We start from the raw sequence: 17,683 nt of genomic DNA, 5'->3' as shown, positions 1-17,683 counted from the left end.
CCTACTCTGATGCTCTGTGTCATCTGAATTGCGCTAAAGCCCCATATTAGCAGAGCCATTTGGGTACAAACATCTTATTTTTCCTCTGGGCACCAGGCATAGTGCTTCTAACTAATCGGCTAACTTAGCATTTTCATCCCTGCCAATTCATTCCCTCCCCTGTTTTTTTTTCTTCTTCTTTCTTTTTCAAGTCATGGGTGTTGCTTTTTCATTCAGAGAAGTGAAATACTAAATCAGCTTGTAAGAGTTAAGTATGCAAATCTTGTTATTTGTGAATGGCTTTAATCTAGCTTTCTTCTTTCCTTCACCTATTTCTAACAGCAAACAGAATCCTCCTATTCCTGGTCTGCAGACTGGAACAAGCAGTGGCGTTGCTAGGCGTGTGGGGGGGTGCGGTTCGCACCGGGTGACACGCACAGGGGGGTGACACACACGGGGGTGACATGCTAAAATCATGGTGCTTAGGAGTAACCCCATCATATTATATACCGTTGGATGCGGAATTTCGAGCGGAATGCAATGCAAAAACCCAGAGTGAAATATCTCCTTTCTATCAAACGTTATGGTCAAAAAACCAGAGAACAAAAAATGTATGGATCCCTATGGAAAGTGAGCCGTATCGCGCATCTACTCGTGAGTAGGCGAACCTGCCTTAGTCCATCGGAAAGGGCAGGCTGAGAGCAATCTAACGACACCAGAATGGTCCTCATCCAATGAATGCAACCTCCAAAAACACCTGAGAAGGAAGTCCCTCCCTTCAAGCAGATGAATGTATTGATCCCTATGGAAAGTGAAACTAAGCCTTGCGGTCATGTTTACTTGTGAGTAAGCAAATGTGCCTTGGCTGGTGTGGAAGATCAGGTGAAGGAGAGTGCAAGGCTACCAGAATGGTCCTGATCCTATGCACCTGGAGCTAACAAGTGCTCCAGAAGGCAGCCTCCCCCCCCCCACTAAAAAGGATCAAAACAGAGGCTTCAGCTGATAAGGTGAACCTTTTTGAGACTTGCAAAGCCAGGCGGATCCTGACAGTGATCTGGTTTAAACAGAAGTTCTTAAATTGAACTGGGCACTGGGTAGGGCTGAAAACCTTAATGATTGGGCGGGGGGTGTTATTGCAGGCAGGCTACAGGGGACCTTCACTTGGTGGAACAGGACTGGATTCTGCTTATTTAATTATTTGTTTTACTTTATACTTCTTTATTTTAATTTGCCTGATGATGTCACTTCCACCATGACATCACTTTTGGTGGGTCATGCACAGATTGTCATTCTGAAAAGTGGGTCCCAGTGCTAAAAGTTTGAGAACTGCTGCAATAAGTGTTAGTGACAGCCTTGGGGTGTGTGTGACAGCACTAGTGACCAAAATCACTAAAATCATAATTTGGAAGAATAATACCATCATGTTATAGATCAATGAATGCGTAATTTCATGCAGAATGTGTTCTATCAAAAGGTACAGCCAAAAAACCAGTGAGGGTGGAGTGATGGTACATCACCATGCCCATCACCTGGGATATTGCCCCGCTCACTGCATGGGGGGTGATACACTGGCATCCCACAGCGGGTGATGCAAACCCTAGTGATGCCACTGGGAACAGGCATTCAAATTGAGAGCAGTTACTTCGCTTGAAACTGTAATTGGGGAGCCACAAGACCCGTTTAAAAAAAAAAAAAAGCAGTGCATTCATAGTTTGAGCATCCTCTAAAATACTTTCAACAGGAGTACACTCCACCCCCAAATCTTAATGTTTCATCTCTCCCAGTTTGGTCATGAATATAATGAGTTGGCCTTCAAGTCTCACCTTATGAAGATTTGAAAAGATTACATTTTTAAACTGGGAACAGGGAGAAAAGTTTGGAACGTGTAACTAAAGATTCAAAATAATTTACTTCATAAAAAGTGTACCATTGAGACGTATTCTACAGTAGCGGTGCAAGAGTGAGATGGGCGGTCATCCTTGGATGTCAAGCAGGGCCTCTGAGAGGAATTTTATCAGGGGATACAAAGTTTCTTTTGGGTCCCTTCCTAAAGAGGGAGGGGGTGAAGCAGAGTGGGGGTGTGTGTCAATGGGCGTGGGCAGAATGGGAGCAAACAGGCAGGGGGAAAGTGGCAACAGACAGAATAGCCTTTGGAGCCCAGGTCTATCAATCTTCCCAGTTTTCCCAATTCTTCAGGTCTACCTGCCTGCCTAGTGTTGGCAGCTAGATACAGTAATACGGAAAACCAAACACACTCCCAAGTCTCTCTAAAATCTTTCAAATATAGAAAATAATAGCAGAAAATTAGCATCATTGTATTTAGGGTCACACTAGAATGGAAAGTATCCTGTGTATACCAAAACTGAGTTCTGCAGCTGCTGTAGTCCCACAGCTGTGTCCCTGAGCTCTTATACACTCCTTCATGGAAAGCACATCCACAAGCCAAAGAGTGACTGTAGCAGGTCAGTTTCCTCCCAGATGTGACATTGTTAAGGAATGTATGCATTCCTGGGCCTGGTGTGAATGGCTTGGGTAGTAGTTGCCACAAGGCACCCACAGTAATGTCCCCAGGGTCCTGTGTGGGCAGGGAGTCTGGGTGAGATTGGAAAATGGAAGATCCCAGGAAATTTCTGGGCCCCCTTGTTTGGCTCCTGGGCCCCCTTTCTGATCCTGGGCCTGAGTACAAATTACCCCCTTTACCCCCCCTCTCCTAGGCCCTGATGTCAAGTACACCCAGGGTGTCAAACGTGCCACTGAACAGCTGGTAGACCTGGCCTCCACCAGGTCAGTCAGGTCACCTTTAACTTGAGCAGCTGCTTAAAGAGAAGGGTAGACCTACCCTCCACCTTAGGATCCTCTGGTAGAGGTCAGGTCTATTGGCAGCACAAGTCCATCCATTGCACAGTGGAAATGGATAAAGATTGAATGAATGGAGACTGAACAGTGGAGTTATATCCAGTGTGATTAGATAATGAAAAATAGGCAACAGGTTTGAGAAGCATTTTCTCTTTTACTTCTTTCTGCTTATCCAATGAAGTTGAAAAGAAGTGAAAATGAGGGGGAAAAGCTGCATCTGTTCAGCAGGAGATTCTTGTAGATAGGGTTCTGGAAGCCAAGGGTGATGAACGGTAAGAAATAAGGAATAAATTTAGTTTATGAAAGCTTCCCCACCCCATTGCACCAAGAAGGAGCGCTCAGCAGGAGAATGCAGAGATCGTCAATAATTCACTGTGATTCAGTGATGGAAAAAGGAAAGCCTGAAGGTACCTTATACTTCTGGGCTAATACAGATATTCATGCGGCCAGGTTCTAACAGTTACTCAGCTAAGAATTCCTAGTGCATTTCCTATCTGTCAATTCCTCAATCCAGAAGATGGTTTTTGGATGGAGGGGAAGCAAGGAGATACACTGCCCTCTTTTCTCTCCCTCATTCTGAAGCTAATTCTTGCAGGAGAGGGGAAAGTGGCAGTTCTTCTTTATCCCATCTCCAACGGATTCCCTGGATAATGTTTCTTGGTAATGCTCCAGCATGATAGCCCTGGAGCATGGCGTAAGTCCCAGAATTGACTTTTATATACATTGACAATGATAATGTGTACAGCAGGCCCATCCGTGTTATCTTGTGCACACAGTTAAATCCTTATACTTCTTCAACTTTTGTATTATTGTATCAATTCATAAAATGCAAAGTTCAAAAACAAGCCAAAAATTAATGAGATTTACATAATATATCAAAGTTAATAAATGCTAAGTCCCCAGAGCTGCCTGACTCCCAAACAGATCTCTTCTTTATCTCTGTTCCACACCATTCTGCTAGCATGCTGTTCTTGTCTTCACGTTCTGTCCACCCTCACTGGCGCACGGGGATTAAGCCAAGGTGTTGAGATGGATAGCCACGGATTCTTAACTCTTATAGCCTACAGCCTAGTACAAGGAACACATTGGTATTCTGTAACAAGTTTCTGCTTAACAAAACTGTTTTGGAAACTGGTGTCAGTGATGGTCGGATCCTCTTCCTTGCCTGAGATCATTTGAGCAAGGACGCATAAAATGTTTGGTCTCTGGGCACATCTGCATGGCAGCTGCCCATATTCCAGGATGCATGCTATGATACAAAACTGCAAGAATGGGACTGATTTTGAAAAATGCGAGTATCCTTCTCTCTACCCTGGAAATTCCTTTGTCAATAGCGGAAAGCTATCCTGATCCTGCAATTATCTCCAGAGGGATGGTGATGGTATATAGCTGGGGTCGGCAACCCGCAGCTCTGGAGCCGCATGTGGCTCTTCAGCCGTCTGCTGCGGCTCTGGAGTCCGAGTGAAAGTGGCAAAGGGGGTGACAGAGCGCCTCTCTGGCGCCTCTCTCTCCTTGGGCAGCAGCAGCATGGATGGCGTGCTGGGGCAGCTTGCGGGTGGCGGCCTCTCCGTGGCAGTGGAGGCAGGTGCGGTCACGCTACCTCATGGCCCCGCTCCTGCCGCCCTTCGCTGCACGCCCAGGACGCTCATCAGCTGCGCGCGGCCTTGCACGGAGTGGCCCGACCAAGGCAGAAGCAGCGCCGCCAGCCAGCCAGCCAGCCAGCCAGCCAGCCCCTTCCGCTGCTCAGGCACCCAGCAGGCCCAGCACGCGTGCTCACGATGACCCCAGTGGCACGCCACCCGCCCGCCCCGCCCAGGCCCACCCGCCGCCGCTGCTGAGTCCGGCCCTGGGTGGGCGCCTGCCGTCCTCCTCTCTGCCATAAAATGGTTTCTGAGCCTCCACAGACACCTCCAGCCTGGCCTGGCAGAAGGGCGGAGGAGGACGGGATCGCCTTTGCCACCTAGAAGCCCCCTGGCAGGCTCAGTTGGAGCCCAATCATAAGCATGCCTACTCAGAAATTGGTCCCCTTGGAGTCAGTGGGGCTTACTCCCAGGAAAGTGTGCCTAGGATTTTAACCTCAGAGCTCAAGCCTATGCATGCCTACTCGGAAATTGGTCCCATTGGAGTCAGTGGGGCTTACTCCTAGGAAAGTGTGCCTAGGATTGCAACCTCAGAGCCCAATCCTGTGCATGCCCACTCATAAGTAAGTCCCATTGGAGTCAATGGGTCTCACTCCCAGAAAAGTGTGGCTCACATTGTAGCCTAAGAGCCCAATCCTATGCCTGCCTACTCAGACGTAAGTCCCATTATAGCCAATGGGGCTTACTCCCATGAAATTTTGGATAGGATTGCAGCCTCAGTAGCTTTCAACTTTAGGCCATCCAATAAAAAGGTGCTGTGTGGATGTGTGCGGTGCCTGTGATCTTAAACAGGAACTGGACTTTAATCTGATGGCATGGTACTTGTGTTAGCTACGTGACTTTGTTATTACAAGCAAGGGGGAAGGAACTTGCAGGTGATTAACTTATCATTGTATCATAACTATCATTTGAACAGATTGTCTGAATCCACATGATCATAATATGGTGTATTCGGTTTGTCTTCATTTGGTTACTGTGACCAAATGTTGAGACCATTGTGATAACAACCTCACACAGTAGATTATTGTGTCATAGAAATGGGGTAGATGAAAATAACTCCTTTATGATGGACCCCCTGCCCACAGGCCCTGAATTTGCTTTCAACCATTACAAAATAAACTATCCCAGGTTTTGGACCTTGTGGCTGCCTTATAAATAGTTATCACCTGGTTATTTATCAGCTGCTTTCCATTAACCTTTTGCTTTTAGGGGTTCCTCTTGCCATGGAGAAATCATCTCCCTACTCACTTTCTGGCAGTTATACTAACATGTGATTATTCATCCTTGTGTTTATTTGTGCAAAATATGTTTTGACAGAGAGACTGAGACTATACCAATGGGGGTTGTGGCTCTGATGTGTTAGAAAGTGGGAGGAATAATCAGCGTATTGACTGGAGGTAGTGTGGAGCAGCATGACCCAGTGCAATTGCTTCCCTGGTCTTTTGATTGTCACGGGCTGAGTGTGAGATTGGAAACCGGTGGGGAAGGGGTTATATTACACTGTTGAAGAAAGGGATTTCCATAGCTGAAATTAGCAGGCATAAAGATGATACCCTGGAACAGGGGTCTCCAAACCCCGGCCCAGGGGCCAGATGTGGCCTGTAGCAAGCCTCTTTCTGGCCCACGGCCAACCTCTTGTCCCCTGAAAGCCTCTGGTCCACTCAACTGAACATGACCAGAACTGTGCTCTGATGGTGTCTGGAGGGTGTTCTGAGCATTTGCCCCAATTGGAGCATTTGCCCCAATGCTCAGAACCCATCAGCCTATATCTAAAGTTTTGATTTTTTGCCCCAATGTGCATGACTTTACACTTACTGACAATGAAGCACATCTGCCATTTTGCTGCCCATTCTGCCAGTCTGGAGAGATCCTTCTGGAGCTCCTCACAATCACTTCTGGTCTTCACCACTCGGAAAAGTTTGGTGTCGTCTGCAAACTTAGCCACTTCACTGCTCAACCCTGTCTCCAGGTCATTTATGAAGAGGTTGAAAAGCACCGGTCCCAGGACAGATCCTTGGGGCACACCGCTTTTCACCTCTCTCCATTGTGAAAATTGCCAATTGACACCCACTCTCTGCTTCCTGGCCTCCAACCAGTTCTCAATCCATGAGAGGACCTGTCCTCTAATTCCCTGACTGTGGAGATTTTTCAGTAGCCTTTGGTGAGGGACCGTGTCAAACGCCTTCTGAAAGTCCAGATATATAATGTCCATGGGTTCTCCTGCATCCACATGCCTGTTGACCTTTTCAAAGAATTCTATAAGGTTTGTGAGGCAAGACTTACCCTTACAGAAGCCATGCTGACTCTCCCTCAGCAAGGCCTGTTCGTCTATGTGTTTTGAGATCCTATCTTTGATGAGGCATTCCACCATCTTACCCAGTATGGATGTTAGGCTGACCGGCCTATAGTTTCCCGGGTCCCCCCTCTTTCCCTTTTTAAAAATAGGCGTGACATTTGCTATCCTCCAATCTTCTGCCACCGTGGCCGTTTTGAGGGACAAGTTGCATACCTTTGTCAAGAGATCTGCAACTTCATTCTTCAATTCCTTAATAACTCTTGGGTGGATGCCATCAGGGCCCGGTGACTTATTGATCTTTAATTTATCAATGAGGTCTGAAACATCTTCTCTTTTAACCTCTATCTGACTTAACTCCTCGGTCAGGAGGGGCCGTTCTGGCAGCGGTATCTGCCCGAGGTCTTCTGCCGTGAAGACAGATGCAAAGAACTCATTTAATTTCTCTGCCATCTCTAAGTCTCCTTTTATCTCCCCTTTCCCTCCCTCACCATTCAGAGGGCCAACCGCTTCTCTGACGGGTTTCCTGCTTCTAACATATTTGAAGAAGCTTTTATTATTCCCCTTAATGTTGCTGGCCATGCGTTCCTCATAGTCTCACTTGGCCTCCCGTATCACCTTCTTACATTTCTTTTGCCACAGTTTATGTTCCTTTTTACTCTCCTCATTAGGGCAAGACTTCCATTTACGGAAGGAAGCTTCCTTGCCCTTCACAGCCTCTCTAACTTGGCTGGTTAGCCATGCGGGCACCCTCCTGGATTTAGTGGAACCCTTCTTTCTTTGCGGTATACACCTCTGCTGTGCCTCTATTACTGTTGTTTTAAGCAGCCTCCATGCACTCTGGAGAGATTGGACTCTTTTTACCCTCCCTTTCAACTTCCTTCTAACCAGCCTCCTCATTTGGGGGAAGTCTGCCCGTCGGAAGTCAAGGGTTTTTGTTAGAGATTTGCCTGGTATTCTTCCCCCGACGTGCATGTCAAAATGGATCGCAGCATGATCACTGTTCCCCAATGACTCAGTAACGTTTACATCTCTAACCAGGTCCTGCATACCGCACAATATTAAATCCAGAGTCACCTGTCCTCTGGTGGGCTCCGTGACTAGCTGCTCTAAGCCACAGTCATTTAGCACGTCAAGAAATCCGGTTTCCTTATCGTGACCAGAACACAAATTGACCCAGTCACTATGAGGATAATTGAAGTCCCCCATGATTACAACCCTGTCCCTCCTTGTCACCTCCCTGATCTGTTTCCTCATTTCAAGGTCCCCATCCGATTTCTGGTCTGGAGGACGATAGCACGCCCCCAGTATTACATCGCTGCACAAGCCTGGTAATTTAACCCACAGAGATTCTATGGTGGAGTCGGACCCACCTTCAATCTCTACTTTGCTGGATTCTATCCCTTCCTTAACATAAAGGTGTTCTGAGTAAGTGTAAAGTCATGCACATTGGGGCAAAAAATCAAAACTTTAGATATAGGCTGATGGGTTCTGAGCTGTCTGTGACAGATCAGGAGAGAGATCTTGGGGTGGTGGTGGACAAGTCGATGAAAGTGTCGACCCAATGTGCGGCAGCAGTGAAGAAGGCCAATTCTATGCTTGGGATCATTAGGAAGGGTATTGAGAACAAAATGGCTAGTATTATAATGCCGTTGTACAAATCTATGGTAAGGCCACACCTGGAGTATTGTGTCCAGTTCTGGTCGCCGCATCTCAAAAAAGACATAGTGGAAATGGAAAAGGTGCAAAAGAGAGCGACTAAGATGATTACGGGGCTGGGGCACCTTCCTTATGAGGAAAGGCTACGGCGTTTGGGCCTCTTCGGCCTAGAAAAGAGACGCCTGAGGGGGGGCATGACTGAGACATACAAAATTATGCAGGGGATGGACAGAGTGGATAGGGAGATGCTCTTTACACTCTCACATAGTACCAGAACCAGGGGACATCCACTAAAATTGAGTGTTGGGCGGGTTAGGACAGACAAAAGAAAATATTTCTTTACTCAGCGTGTGGTTGGTCTGTGGAACTCCTTGCCACAGGATGTGGTGCTGGCGTCTAGCCTAGATGCCTTTAAAAGGGGATTGGACAAGTTTCTGGAGGAAAAATCCATTATGGGGTACAAGCCATGTGTATGCACAACCTCCTGATTTTAGAAATGGGTTATGTCAGAATGCCAGATGCAGGGGAGGGCACCAGGATGAGGTCTCTTGTTATCTGGTGTGCTCCCTGGGGCATTTGGTGGGCTGCTGTGAGATACAGGAAGCTGGACTAGATGGACCTATGGCCTGATCCAGTGGGGCTGTTCTTATGTTCTTATGAGGGCTAGACGGGTTGAATGAACGAGCCCATTCATTCATTTATTCACTCATCTAAGTTCCATCTCTAATTTATTTATTTAAATTTTATATTTAAATTTTTTTCTTGGCCCTCCACACCATGCCAGATATTCATTGCGGCCCCCTGGCTAAAAAGTTTGGAGACCCCGGCCCTAGACCAGCAGTTCTCAAATGTTTTGGTCTCTCAAGCCCCAGGACTCCAAGGAGTAGGGGCGTATCTGCCCTGTGGAAGAACACTGGGCACCACTTGGAGGTGGACACCAGCATGTGTTTTCCAGTTGCTTTCCCAGTTGGGAAGTGATTAGAGTGCACATACCTTCTCAGCACCTGTGCCGCTGCTGCGAGAGCCTACATGCTCCCATTGCTTCCTGAGTCAGGAAGCAACGGGAGCACCTGCCACCTGGGTACTCGCAGCTACGGCTTCGGCGATTTAGCTGCAGCTGCTGCTATGAGCGCAGGCATCTCCAAAAGGATGTCATGTGATGTAACTCCGTTCCTGCCCAGGGCACCACAGCAGCCTGGTACATCACTGCCAGGGAGCAGACACTGTGGAATGCTGGCCTAGATATTAATGTAGGCACCTAGGCAAATTTCTCAGCTTTCCACCTACTGAGCCCCATGTTGGGGCTCTTGGTTAAGGTCCTGTGAAAAAAAACTCCAAGGGAACACCTGTTATCATTCCTACTTCTGCTGCAGGAGAAGTGCTGGAGGTTCAGTTGTCCTTGACTGTGCTCCTAATAGCGTGCTCCCTTCTGCTCCCTTCTGTGGTGCATGGTTCTTTTTCACTTTTCTACAGTAATATCTATTTATGGTGCATCTGTTCTGTGGCAGAGCTTCTGGGGTGGATTGCAGCTCAGGAGCAGCTTCACAGAATGTGATATTTTATTGGGATAACAGTTGATGATCCTGGTACTAATTTCCTGGTCGAGGTTTGTTGCTAAGCAGGAATTAATCTAAACCAAAATTCAGCCTTGATGTGATGTCCTGACACTTATAAAACATTCATACAAACAAGAATGCTCCTGAACATGTGGAGATCCCAAACCAGTCCTGGTCAATGTGAAACTGGGGCAGGCTTGGAAGCCGAAGAGCCTGAACTGCAGGTAGGCCCCACATTGTTAGAAATAAAGCATTACCATGACTGCACTGAGATCTGTTTCTCCAACTCGCCCATCCTCAGTATTGAGGAAAAAAGAGCCTTTTTCAGTGGTTATTTCTGCATATTCCCTTTCCTGGTAGAAAAGGGTCACTTTATCCAGGTAAAGCATATTGTGGAGCAGCTCTCTATGACAGCAGTCCTGTGCTAACTACTCTGACCTTTCTTAAATAGAGATCCTCTTCTGGCAAAGGCTCCAACGTTGTCATTTCCTATGCAAATTGAGACCATCAATTATATCCAGAAGATCCTGAAACATCATCACCTCCTTCTCTCCTTCCTCCTTTTCTTTTTGTTTGGTCACTGTAAAAATTTGCGTACCATAGGTTGGTGCAAAAAGATGCTGAGGGATAAATCTCAGCAAGCCAGAGCTGTTCAGCATCCCATTTTTCTTGCACTTTCTTTTTCTTGTTTTTCCAAAATTATTTTCCATTAGATGCTTCTACAAATCCCCAGGAGTTGGCTCAGTGATTAAGTTTAAAGCTTCTCATGGCTATGGTCCAAAGGTCAAAAGAATCCAAAGAAGACTGCAGTAAAGTTGGCCATTCACGCATCTTGTTCAACATTCCATCACTGATGACAAGCCCTGCCAGATAATTTAGAGGGAGATACTAAAACTTTAACCTTGCTTTTTTTTTTCTGATAACATAAAAGATGTATATAGTCTTAACAGTCTCTCTCCCCCATAGTGATTTCATTTCTTGTCATAGAGATCCACATAGGACAATATAACAGGAAAGTTAATACACTTGCTGAGATTGCAGGTTAGCATGAGTTCAGTAAGTTTGAAAAAAAAAATCAACTATGAAAAATACAGGTACAGCTGGTTCTCATTATCCATAGGGTCAGGTTTCTGGAAAACCCAGTGGATACCAAATTAGCAGATATGGAATCATTGAGCCTCTGGGGGAAATGGGATTAGGTTCCAGGGGACTCTTTATGAGCTTTATGAACCTGAATCTTGAAGTATATGGGGATGGGTGATAGTGAGGGTACATCTCTAACACCTGATGCTTCCTCCTCAACGTGTTTCTCGATATGTTGAAAATTGTGGCAATGGTAATGATATTTCTTGATGTGTTGAAGATTGTGGCAATGGTGATGATGATTTCTCTGTGCTGGCTCTTCCCTGACTCATTGAAGGTTGCTGGCCCAACAATGATGCCTCAGAGATCAGCAGTGGGGAGTGGATCGCTTCATCTGTCCTCCTCCACTTGTCTCTCGGTTCCTTCCCTTGGCTTCCCCCAGCCCCAGAGCAGCTCTCAGGTAGTCTTCCAGAGATGTCTCGTCATTGCCAGGGTTGGGAAGGTTCAGCCAGTGCCCAAAATGGAGGGGCAAGTCTGGAAGTGGACACAAGAATGCTCGATGGTTCTCCATGGGCCAATACCATATAGTGAATTTGCATATAAAGAGAACCGACTCTAGCTTCATAATCTTAACACCACTATCTTCGTTGTATTTAGGCAAAGGTTGTCCCACTGGAAGTGTGTTCCCAATCTAATGGATCCATTCAGTGTGGATTTCCTTACAGAGACATTTGCAAAAACTTGTGTTGCACTGGAAACCACCATCAACTGGATCCCTTAACTGCCTCTGTGCAAACGACATTTTCCATTCTGCTCTTGTAAATGGGGCATTTTTGCACCAAAATACCCCAGTTTCATGGAATAGTGGTTCAGGATTGCACCATTTTTTCCCAGCTGTGGGGACTGTGTACAGTTCAAAGGTGCATCATATGGGTGTATCCCTTGCCTATTCAAACTCACGTGCCACCTAAGAAAGCTTCTTATGGGACACAGCTACAAGGAAAGTGGTGCACTGGGATGGAGTTACTGCTGTACCTACATTGAGGTTGCATTTGGGCCCCTGCATGACTGGCTGAACTGCTTCTTCAAGCTGATGCTAGAACTTGATTCTGCCCAATAAAGGGCTTCCTGTAGTTCTCTTGGCAAACATCCTTGGCATGTTTGTTCGCTTTGCCAGTTTGGCTGGTGTCAATCCCTTATACAGGGCCTAGGCATTGCAGGAGGTCTACGGAGCAGGCTGAGTAAGGGAAAAAGTGCCACAAGAAAGGCAGGGTACATGACAGGAACACCAGAGGAAGATGGTGGAAGGTGCAAAGTCAGCAATAGGCTGAGAAACAGGAAGCAGAAGAAAAGACAGCTGAAGGAAGGAGGAGTCCTGGAGGAAAGTGCAGTGAAAATAAGAAATGAAACCAAAAAGGGGCTAATGTGAGACTAGGCCAGGGACCAAGGGCTCATAGAGTCCCTAGGCCCAGAATACATGCCCCAGTAGGGACTCCTGTAATATTCAGGTGTAAATAGAAGAGGAATTCTGCCAGTTTTATCTTCAATTGCCATTGCAGTGTATTCACCTGCTAACCTAAAGGACAGAATCTGAATATTGATTTGAACTAACGGGACAATCTTTTGCTTACAGACTTTGAGAAAACAGGAATTCAATGCAGAGAAATCATGCTACATACATGTGTGGCCCAAACCTGAATGAGATGCCTCAAAGTAGTTGTAGATCTTTAGTGTGGGAGAAGAACCCCATGAGTTGGCAGGCTGCTTCTTTAGTTTGCCCAGGCCACCCATAGTGGCTTACTCCCAGGCTCTGGATTGTTTGATGCTTTCATTCAAACGGCTTCCCTAACAATGCCATTTTGTCCATCCACAGGAAGCGTGTGTGTGGCACAGTCTGTCAAGATCCCCCGGGAGCCCAAAGCAGGGGAGTTTGATAAGATCATTCGGCGCCTCCTGGAGACATCCCATGCTCGAGCTGTCATCATCTTTGCCAATGAAGATGATATCAAGTAAGGGGATAATGTTCTGGCTTTGAGGGGCTGTGTGGGAAGAATGAAAAAGAGAAAATGAGTGAGTGAAAGAAGGGGGGAAGGCAATATCAAGAACGATGGGTTTGCCACTGTTTCTTGGTGTGTCACAAAATATGAGTGTGCTTGTGGAAAATGAATAAGGTGAGTGGTATGTCTGGGTCACTGTGTCCTTATAGTTTTGCATACCCCTTCTGTATTCTTTTCACATACCTACCTATTGTGTCATTCAGGCCACAATCCTAGCCAATTTCCTAGCACTGACATAAGGGCAATGCAACTCCCAGGTAAGAGAACAAACATTGCCTTACCTTGAGGAGGCCTCCATGACTGCCCCCCCAACTGCAGGATGCAGTACATACCCCACTGGCACAGCTATGCCAGTGCTGGAAAGTTGGTTAGGATTGCGTCCGCAGTAATTGGAAGCTGCATATGAGATAGGGCAACAATAAATGCTATCTGCAGTTGTGTGGGTTGAAACTGCATCAGAAACACTTGGGTGTGTGCCTGAGGTCCAGTAGGCACGTCTTTTCAGGCTGTACTATTCTAGTTCTCAGTACAATTCAGGCTGTGCTGCCTCTGGGATCAGTATTAGCAAAACTGTCCTGTTGTGCCTCATTATTCCTGCTCCTGAGATCACAGTTTCTAGAGCTAATATGCTTAGTATTGCAGGGTTGATATAGATGGACCTCTTGGATATATGACCTCCTCCTCAACTGGTGGGCCTCTGTGTGAAACATGATACTGGACTTCATTATACTTTTGCCTGATGCAGCAGAGATTTTGTTATATTTTTAAGAGTGCAATCCTAATGCGCCCTTGGGTTGGTGCAAGTCCCTTTCAGTGGCATACCTGGGGGTTCCAGCGCCTGGGGCAACCCCCACTTTTCTGCCCCCACACCCCTTGCCCCCCCACCTGTGACCCGGGCAACCCCCCGTCTCCGCCCCCACCCATGACCCAGAAGTAATTGTGGTGATGACATCGTCACCGCAGTTACTTCTGTGCAGCTACCTCCTCTGTTCCCCCTTTGGAAAAAAGGGGGAATGAAGGAGGCAGCCCATGTCCCAACAGAGACTTCTGCACCGCTTGTAAGCTGCCGTGCCACTTTGGGGTGCTGCAAGCCGGCCTGTCTGGGGTACTGCTTCCAGCAGCCCCAGACTACTCCAAAAGAGACCTCCACACCTCTTACAAGCGGCGTGGAAGCCTCCGTTAGGGCCGAGGAAGCCAGTTGCACTGATGCTCTAGGATGTGCTCTCGCTGCCTCCAGAGGTGTCCAGAGGCAGCGAGAAGGTGAGGCGCCTGGCCAGAGCGTCAGTGCTGATGCTCTAGACTGCCCTTTCGCTGTCTCCAGAGGCCTCCGGAGGCAACGATAAGGTGAGGCACCTGGGCCAGAGCCCTGAGGCTCTAGGCTGCCCTCTCGCTGTCTCCAGAGGACTCTGGAGACAGCAAGAGGACGAGGTGCCCGAGTTGTGCTGACATGAGTCATGCTGACATGAGTCGTGCTGACGCTCTTGGGCGCCCTTGCCCTCTCCTCTTATAAAGGAGGAGGTGGGGGGTGGCCCAGTCTGGCGCTGAGTCGCTGCGGCAGAGGCAGCTTCTTGCTGCCTGTCCAGGAGCGCTCCTGGGTACTCCTCCTTCATTGGGAGGAGGCTTTCTTAAACGGACAGAAGCCAGCAGAGCTGCCAGCTTCTCTCCCTTTACAGGAAAAAGTGGGTGGGCGGGCGGTGGGGGGGAGGCTTGAGGCGGCGCCTCTGGAGGATTGGCGCTCGGGGCATTTGCCCCGTCTGCCCCCCAGGTATGCTAGTGGTCCCTTGCGCTGGCCCAGGAGGGTCTCAAACGTGGTGTAAAGCATGTTTGTTCCTCCTCTACAGTTGTCTGGGCTGGCGCAGGGATGTGCGCTGGCCTGAGTTTGTTGAATCCAGCCTCTGCACTGACTTAGCCAGGGAGCCTTGTGTTGGCCGAGCTTGGCTGGTGCAAGGGTCTGGGGTGAGTGGGGAGGAGGTGGGAGGGAGGTGTTCCAGAGCAGGGGGAGGGCAGTCCCAGGGGCAGGCGGAAGGCAGGGCTGGGACCCAGCAGATATACCGAGTCCTAGCCCCCATTCCCAAGCAGCACGGAGTGGCTGCAAGCCACTCTGCTCCCCTTGGACTTATGCTGCCTACGGAGGTGGTGCAAGTCCAAGGAGACCCATTGGGGCTGTGTTGGCTTACCTGGGGATAAGGGGAAGAGTTTCCCCTTGCCTCCAGCTGAGCACTTTGGGCCCCTATATTGTGCTGCATACAGTGCAGGCCTCCTGGCCTGCCTGTTGCAGCACAAGATTGGATTGCACTGCAAGTCTATAGGTGATCCCACTGTCTACCTACTGTACTTTCCTATGGTATAAATTGAAGATACAGTTGAAGGGGGAAAGGGAATGGTAAATCATGACTGCATTAAGAAATGGAGAGTGAGAATGCATGAATTTTGTTTTGACAAGAGCGCAATTGAAATTTTGATGGGAATCCTGTGCTTGATTGTCTCACATTCTGAGTCATTTTTATGTGTTTTGGAGGCTCAGAAGTGATACAAATCACAATCTGATGATGTTTGAATAACTGACTGCTGTGAAGAAAGGTCTGTTCTTTAAAATGTTGTAGCCTTAAAGATATAATTTTCAAACACCTCTTTTTTTACACTTTTCACAATGATGTCAATATTTTGTAAAAGTTTCTGATGCCCATTTTTGTGAGATTTTCCGCAAATCATACAATCATGTAGTTTAGGTGCCCCGTACTGGCAAGCAAAATATAGCCCATTCCTTCAGAATAAATTGGAGCAATAATACAACATTAAAAAAAAACCAAAAAACCAGGAAGTACACACTAGTGCTGTTTTGAGTAGCTTTTTGAGCCTAGCAATTTAAACAGTTACACCTAATTTTGCAAGTGTCTAATTTATTAATCAGTAAACATTATGCAAATGTTGGGTAAACTGATACTTTTAATCAGCTTATATCAAATATGCAAACTGTCAGTGTTTCCGGAAGCTAGCTAATAGAAATGTCTGAAACCCACACATTTACACTCACTCGCAACAAAACCAGGGATTTGCTTTGCAGTGTAAATGGCAAGCACCATTAAAGCGGGGGTTTGTAAACATTTACCTATCTGAAAATGGTTTGTGAGCTGGAGAATTGCACCCTGTTGGCAGTAGCTTACACACATCTGGAAACTGTATTTTTCATGCCATGATAGGCTGATGTTTACTGTTGAGCCAGTTGCTTCTCTTAGGGCTTACCCGTGTGATCGTTTTTTGAGCCGTGAAAACACTTTGGCGTTATTTTTCCCCCTAGATACAAACCACAGATCAGATCACTAGCGATTTCATGACTGTTCTGTCTGTACATGTCTTCACCTTTTATTGATTCATAATTGGTCAGGTTTTCCCTTTTTCCTCATAGCTCTAAATATCCCTGCAAAAAGCTGAACCTTCCACAAGAAGGTGGAAGTGCACATGGCCCATTTTGTCTGATTCCAGGAAGCTCCTCCATTTTCATTGTCCCCAGTTCAGTACAAGAGAACAGGGATACATTTAGGGACAGTTGACCACTTGGGGCATTGAGTATTTCAGTTACTCGTAAAATGGAAACTCTTCTTTTCATAAGAAATACGTATGTTTGTATTTGCTTATATATCACAAGAATGGATGCAAATTTAGAGATAATTGTGTATATAACATTATATATCAGAGATATGACATGACATTCATATGTCAGAGGTAAATGCAGATGGTACATCGGGCTTTAAAAGAGTCTTCAGATGCAGTGAAAAGAAGGGATCCTGAAAGCCAACAAAAGAAGGGGTTTCCAAAAGCACTGTCCACCTGGGTCATCATGTACTCCGTGGCAGATCATTCAAGTTTGGGAAGCTTGGAGGCTGATCTCCTTGTAGTTGGTCTTCCAAATTGGAGCCCTCCCCTTTTGCTTTTCCCTACTTGTAGCACTGGGAGGTAGGTCAAGGGTGAATGGTGGGGTAGGAAGAATTATTAGGGCTCACCTTCATTCTTGGTTTTACCAATTTCCCTTTTCTAGGTTCAGGAAGCAGCTGCCATGGGAGAAAGGTTAAAAAGGTAGTTGGATGTAGTAGGAAATATGGGAAGATTTTGAAGAGCCCTTCACCCATTCTCCCCCCCCCCCCAGTGCTCTACTGTTACAGTATTTTGCCACTGGGGGAGGAAAGTGGGTTAAAAGCTCATTGTGTGAAAGACCCTCTGAAGCAGCAATTTTCAACTAGAGTGCTGCGACACATTGGTGTGCTGCAAATGGTCTGAAGATGTGCAGCAAGAGTTTGGGGGAGGATCATTCATTAGTGGGGCCCTTGGGGAGTGTGAGCCTCCACCTTCAGTGTGGTGTGCCTTGTCAGATGTCAAAAAACCGATGGTGTACCTTGGCAATTTTAGCACCTTCTCAGTATGTGGTGAGATGGAAAAGGCTGAAAATCACTTCTGTAAAGCTTGTTCACAAGAAGAGGTTTCAGCCTTCCCAGATCAGCCTGGAGTGAATTGCACACAACCCCCCCCCCCTTTTCTTAGCAGATCTCTGTTTTAGTGATGCCA

At 47.0% G+C, this 17,683-nt stretch overlaps 1 protein-coding gene across 1 annotated transcript in view; it reads left to right on the top strand.

Moving 5' to 3' along the window:
• Positions 1 to 17,683, top strand: part of GRM4 (glutamate metabotropic receptor 4) — a 278,227-nt gene that overhangs the window by 159,189 nt on the left and 101,355 nt on the right. Inside the window, exon 3 of the mRNA XM_066623017.1 lies at positions 12,940 to 13,075. Coding sequence (XP_066479114.1) covers positions 12,940 to 13,075 — 136 coding nt within the window. The remainder of the gene's footprint in view (positions 1 to 12,939; positions 13,076 to 17,683) is intronic.

Source organism: Tiliqua scincoides, chromosome 4 (assembly GCF_035046505.1).
Source record: "Tiliqua scincoides isolate rTilSci1 chromosome 4, rTilSci1.hap2, whole genome shotgun sequence".
Lineage (NCBI taxonomy): Eukaryota > Metazoa > Chordata > Lepidosauria > Squamata > Scincidae > Tiliqua > Tiliqua scincoides.
This window is presented reverse-complemented; position numbering and strand designations above follow the sequence as displayed.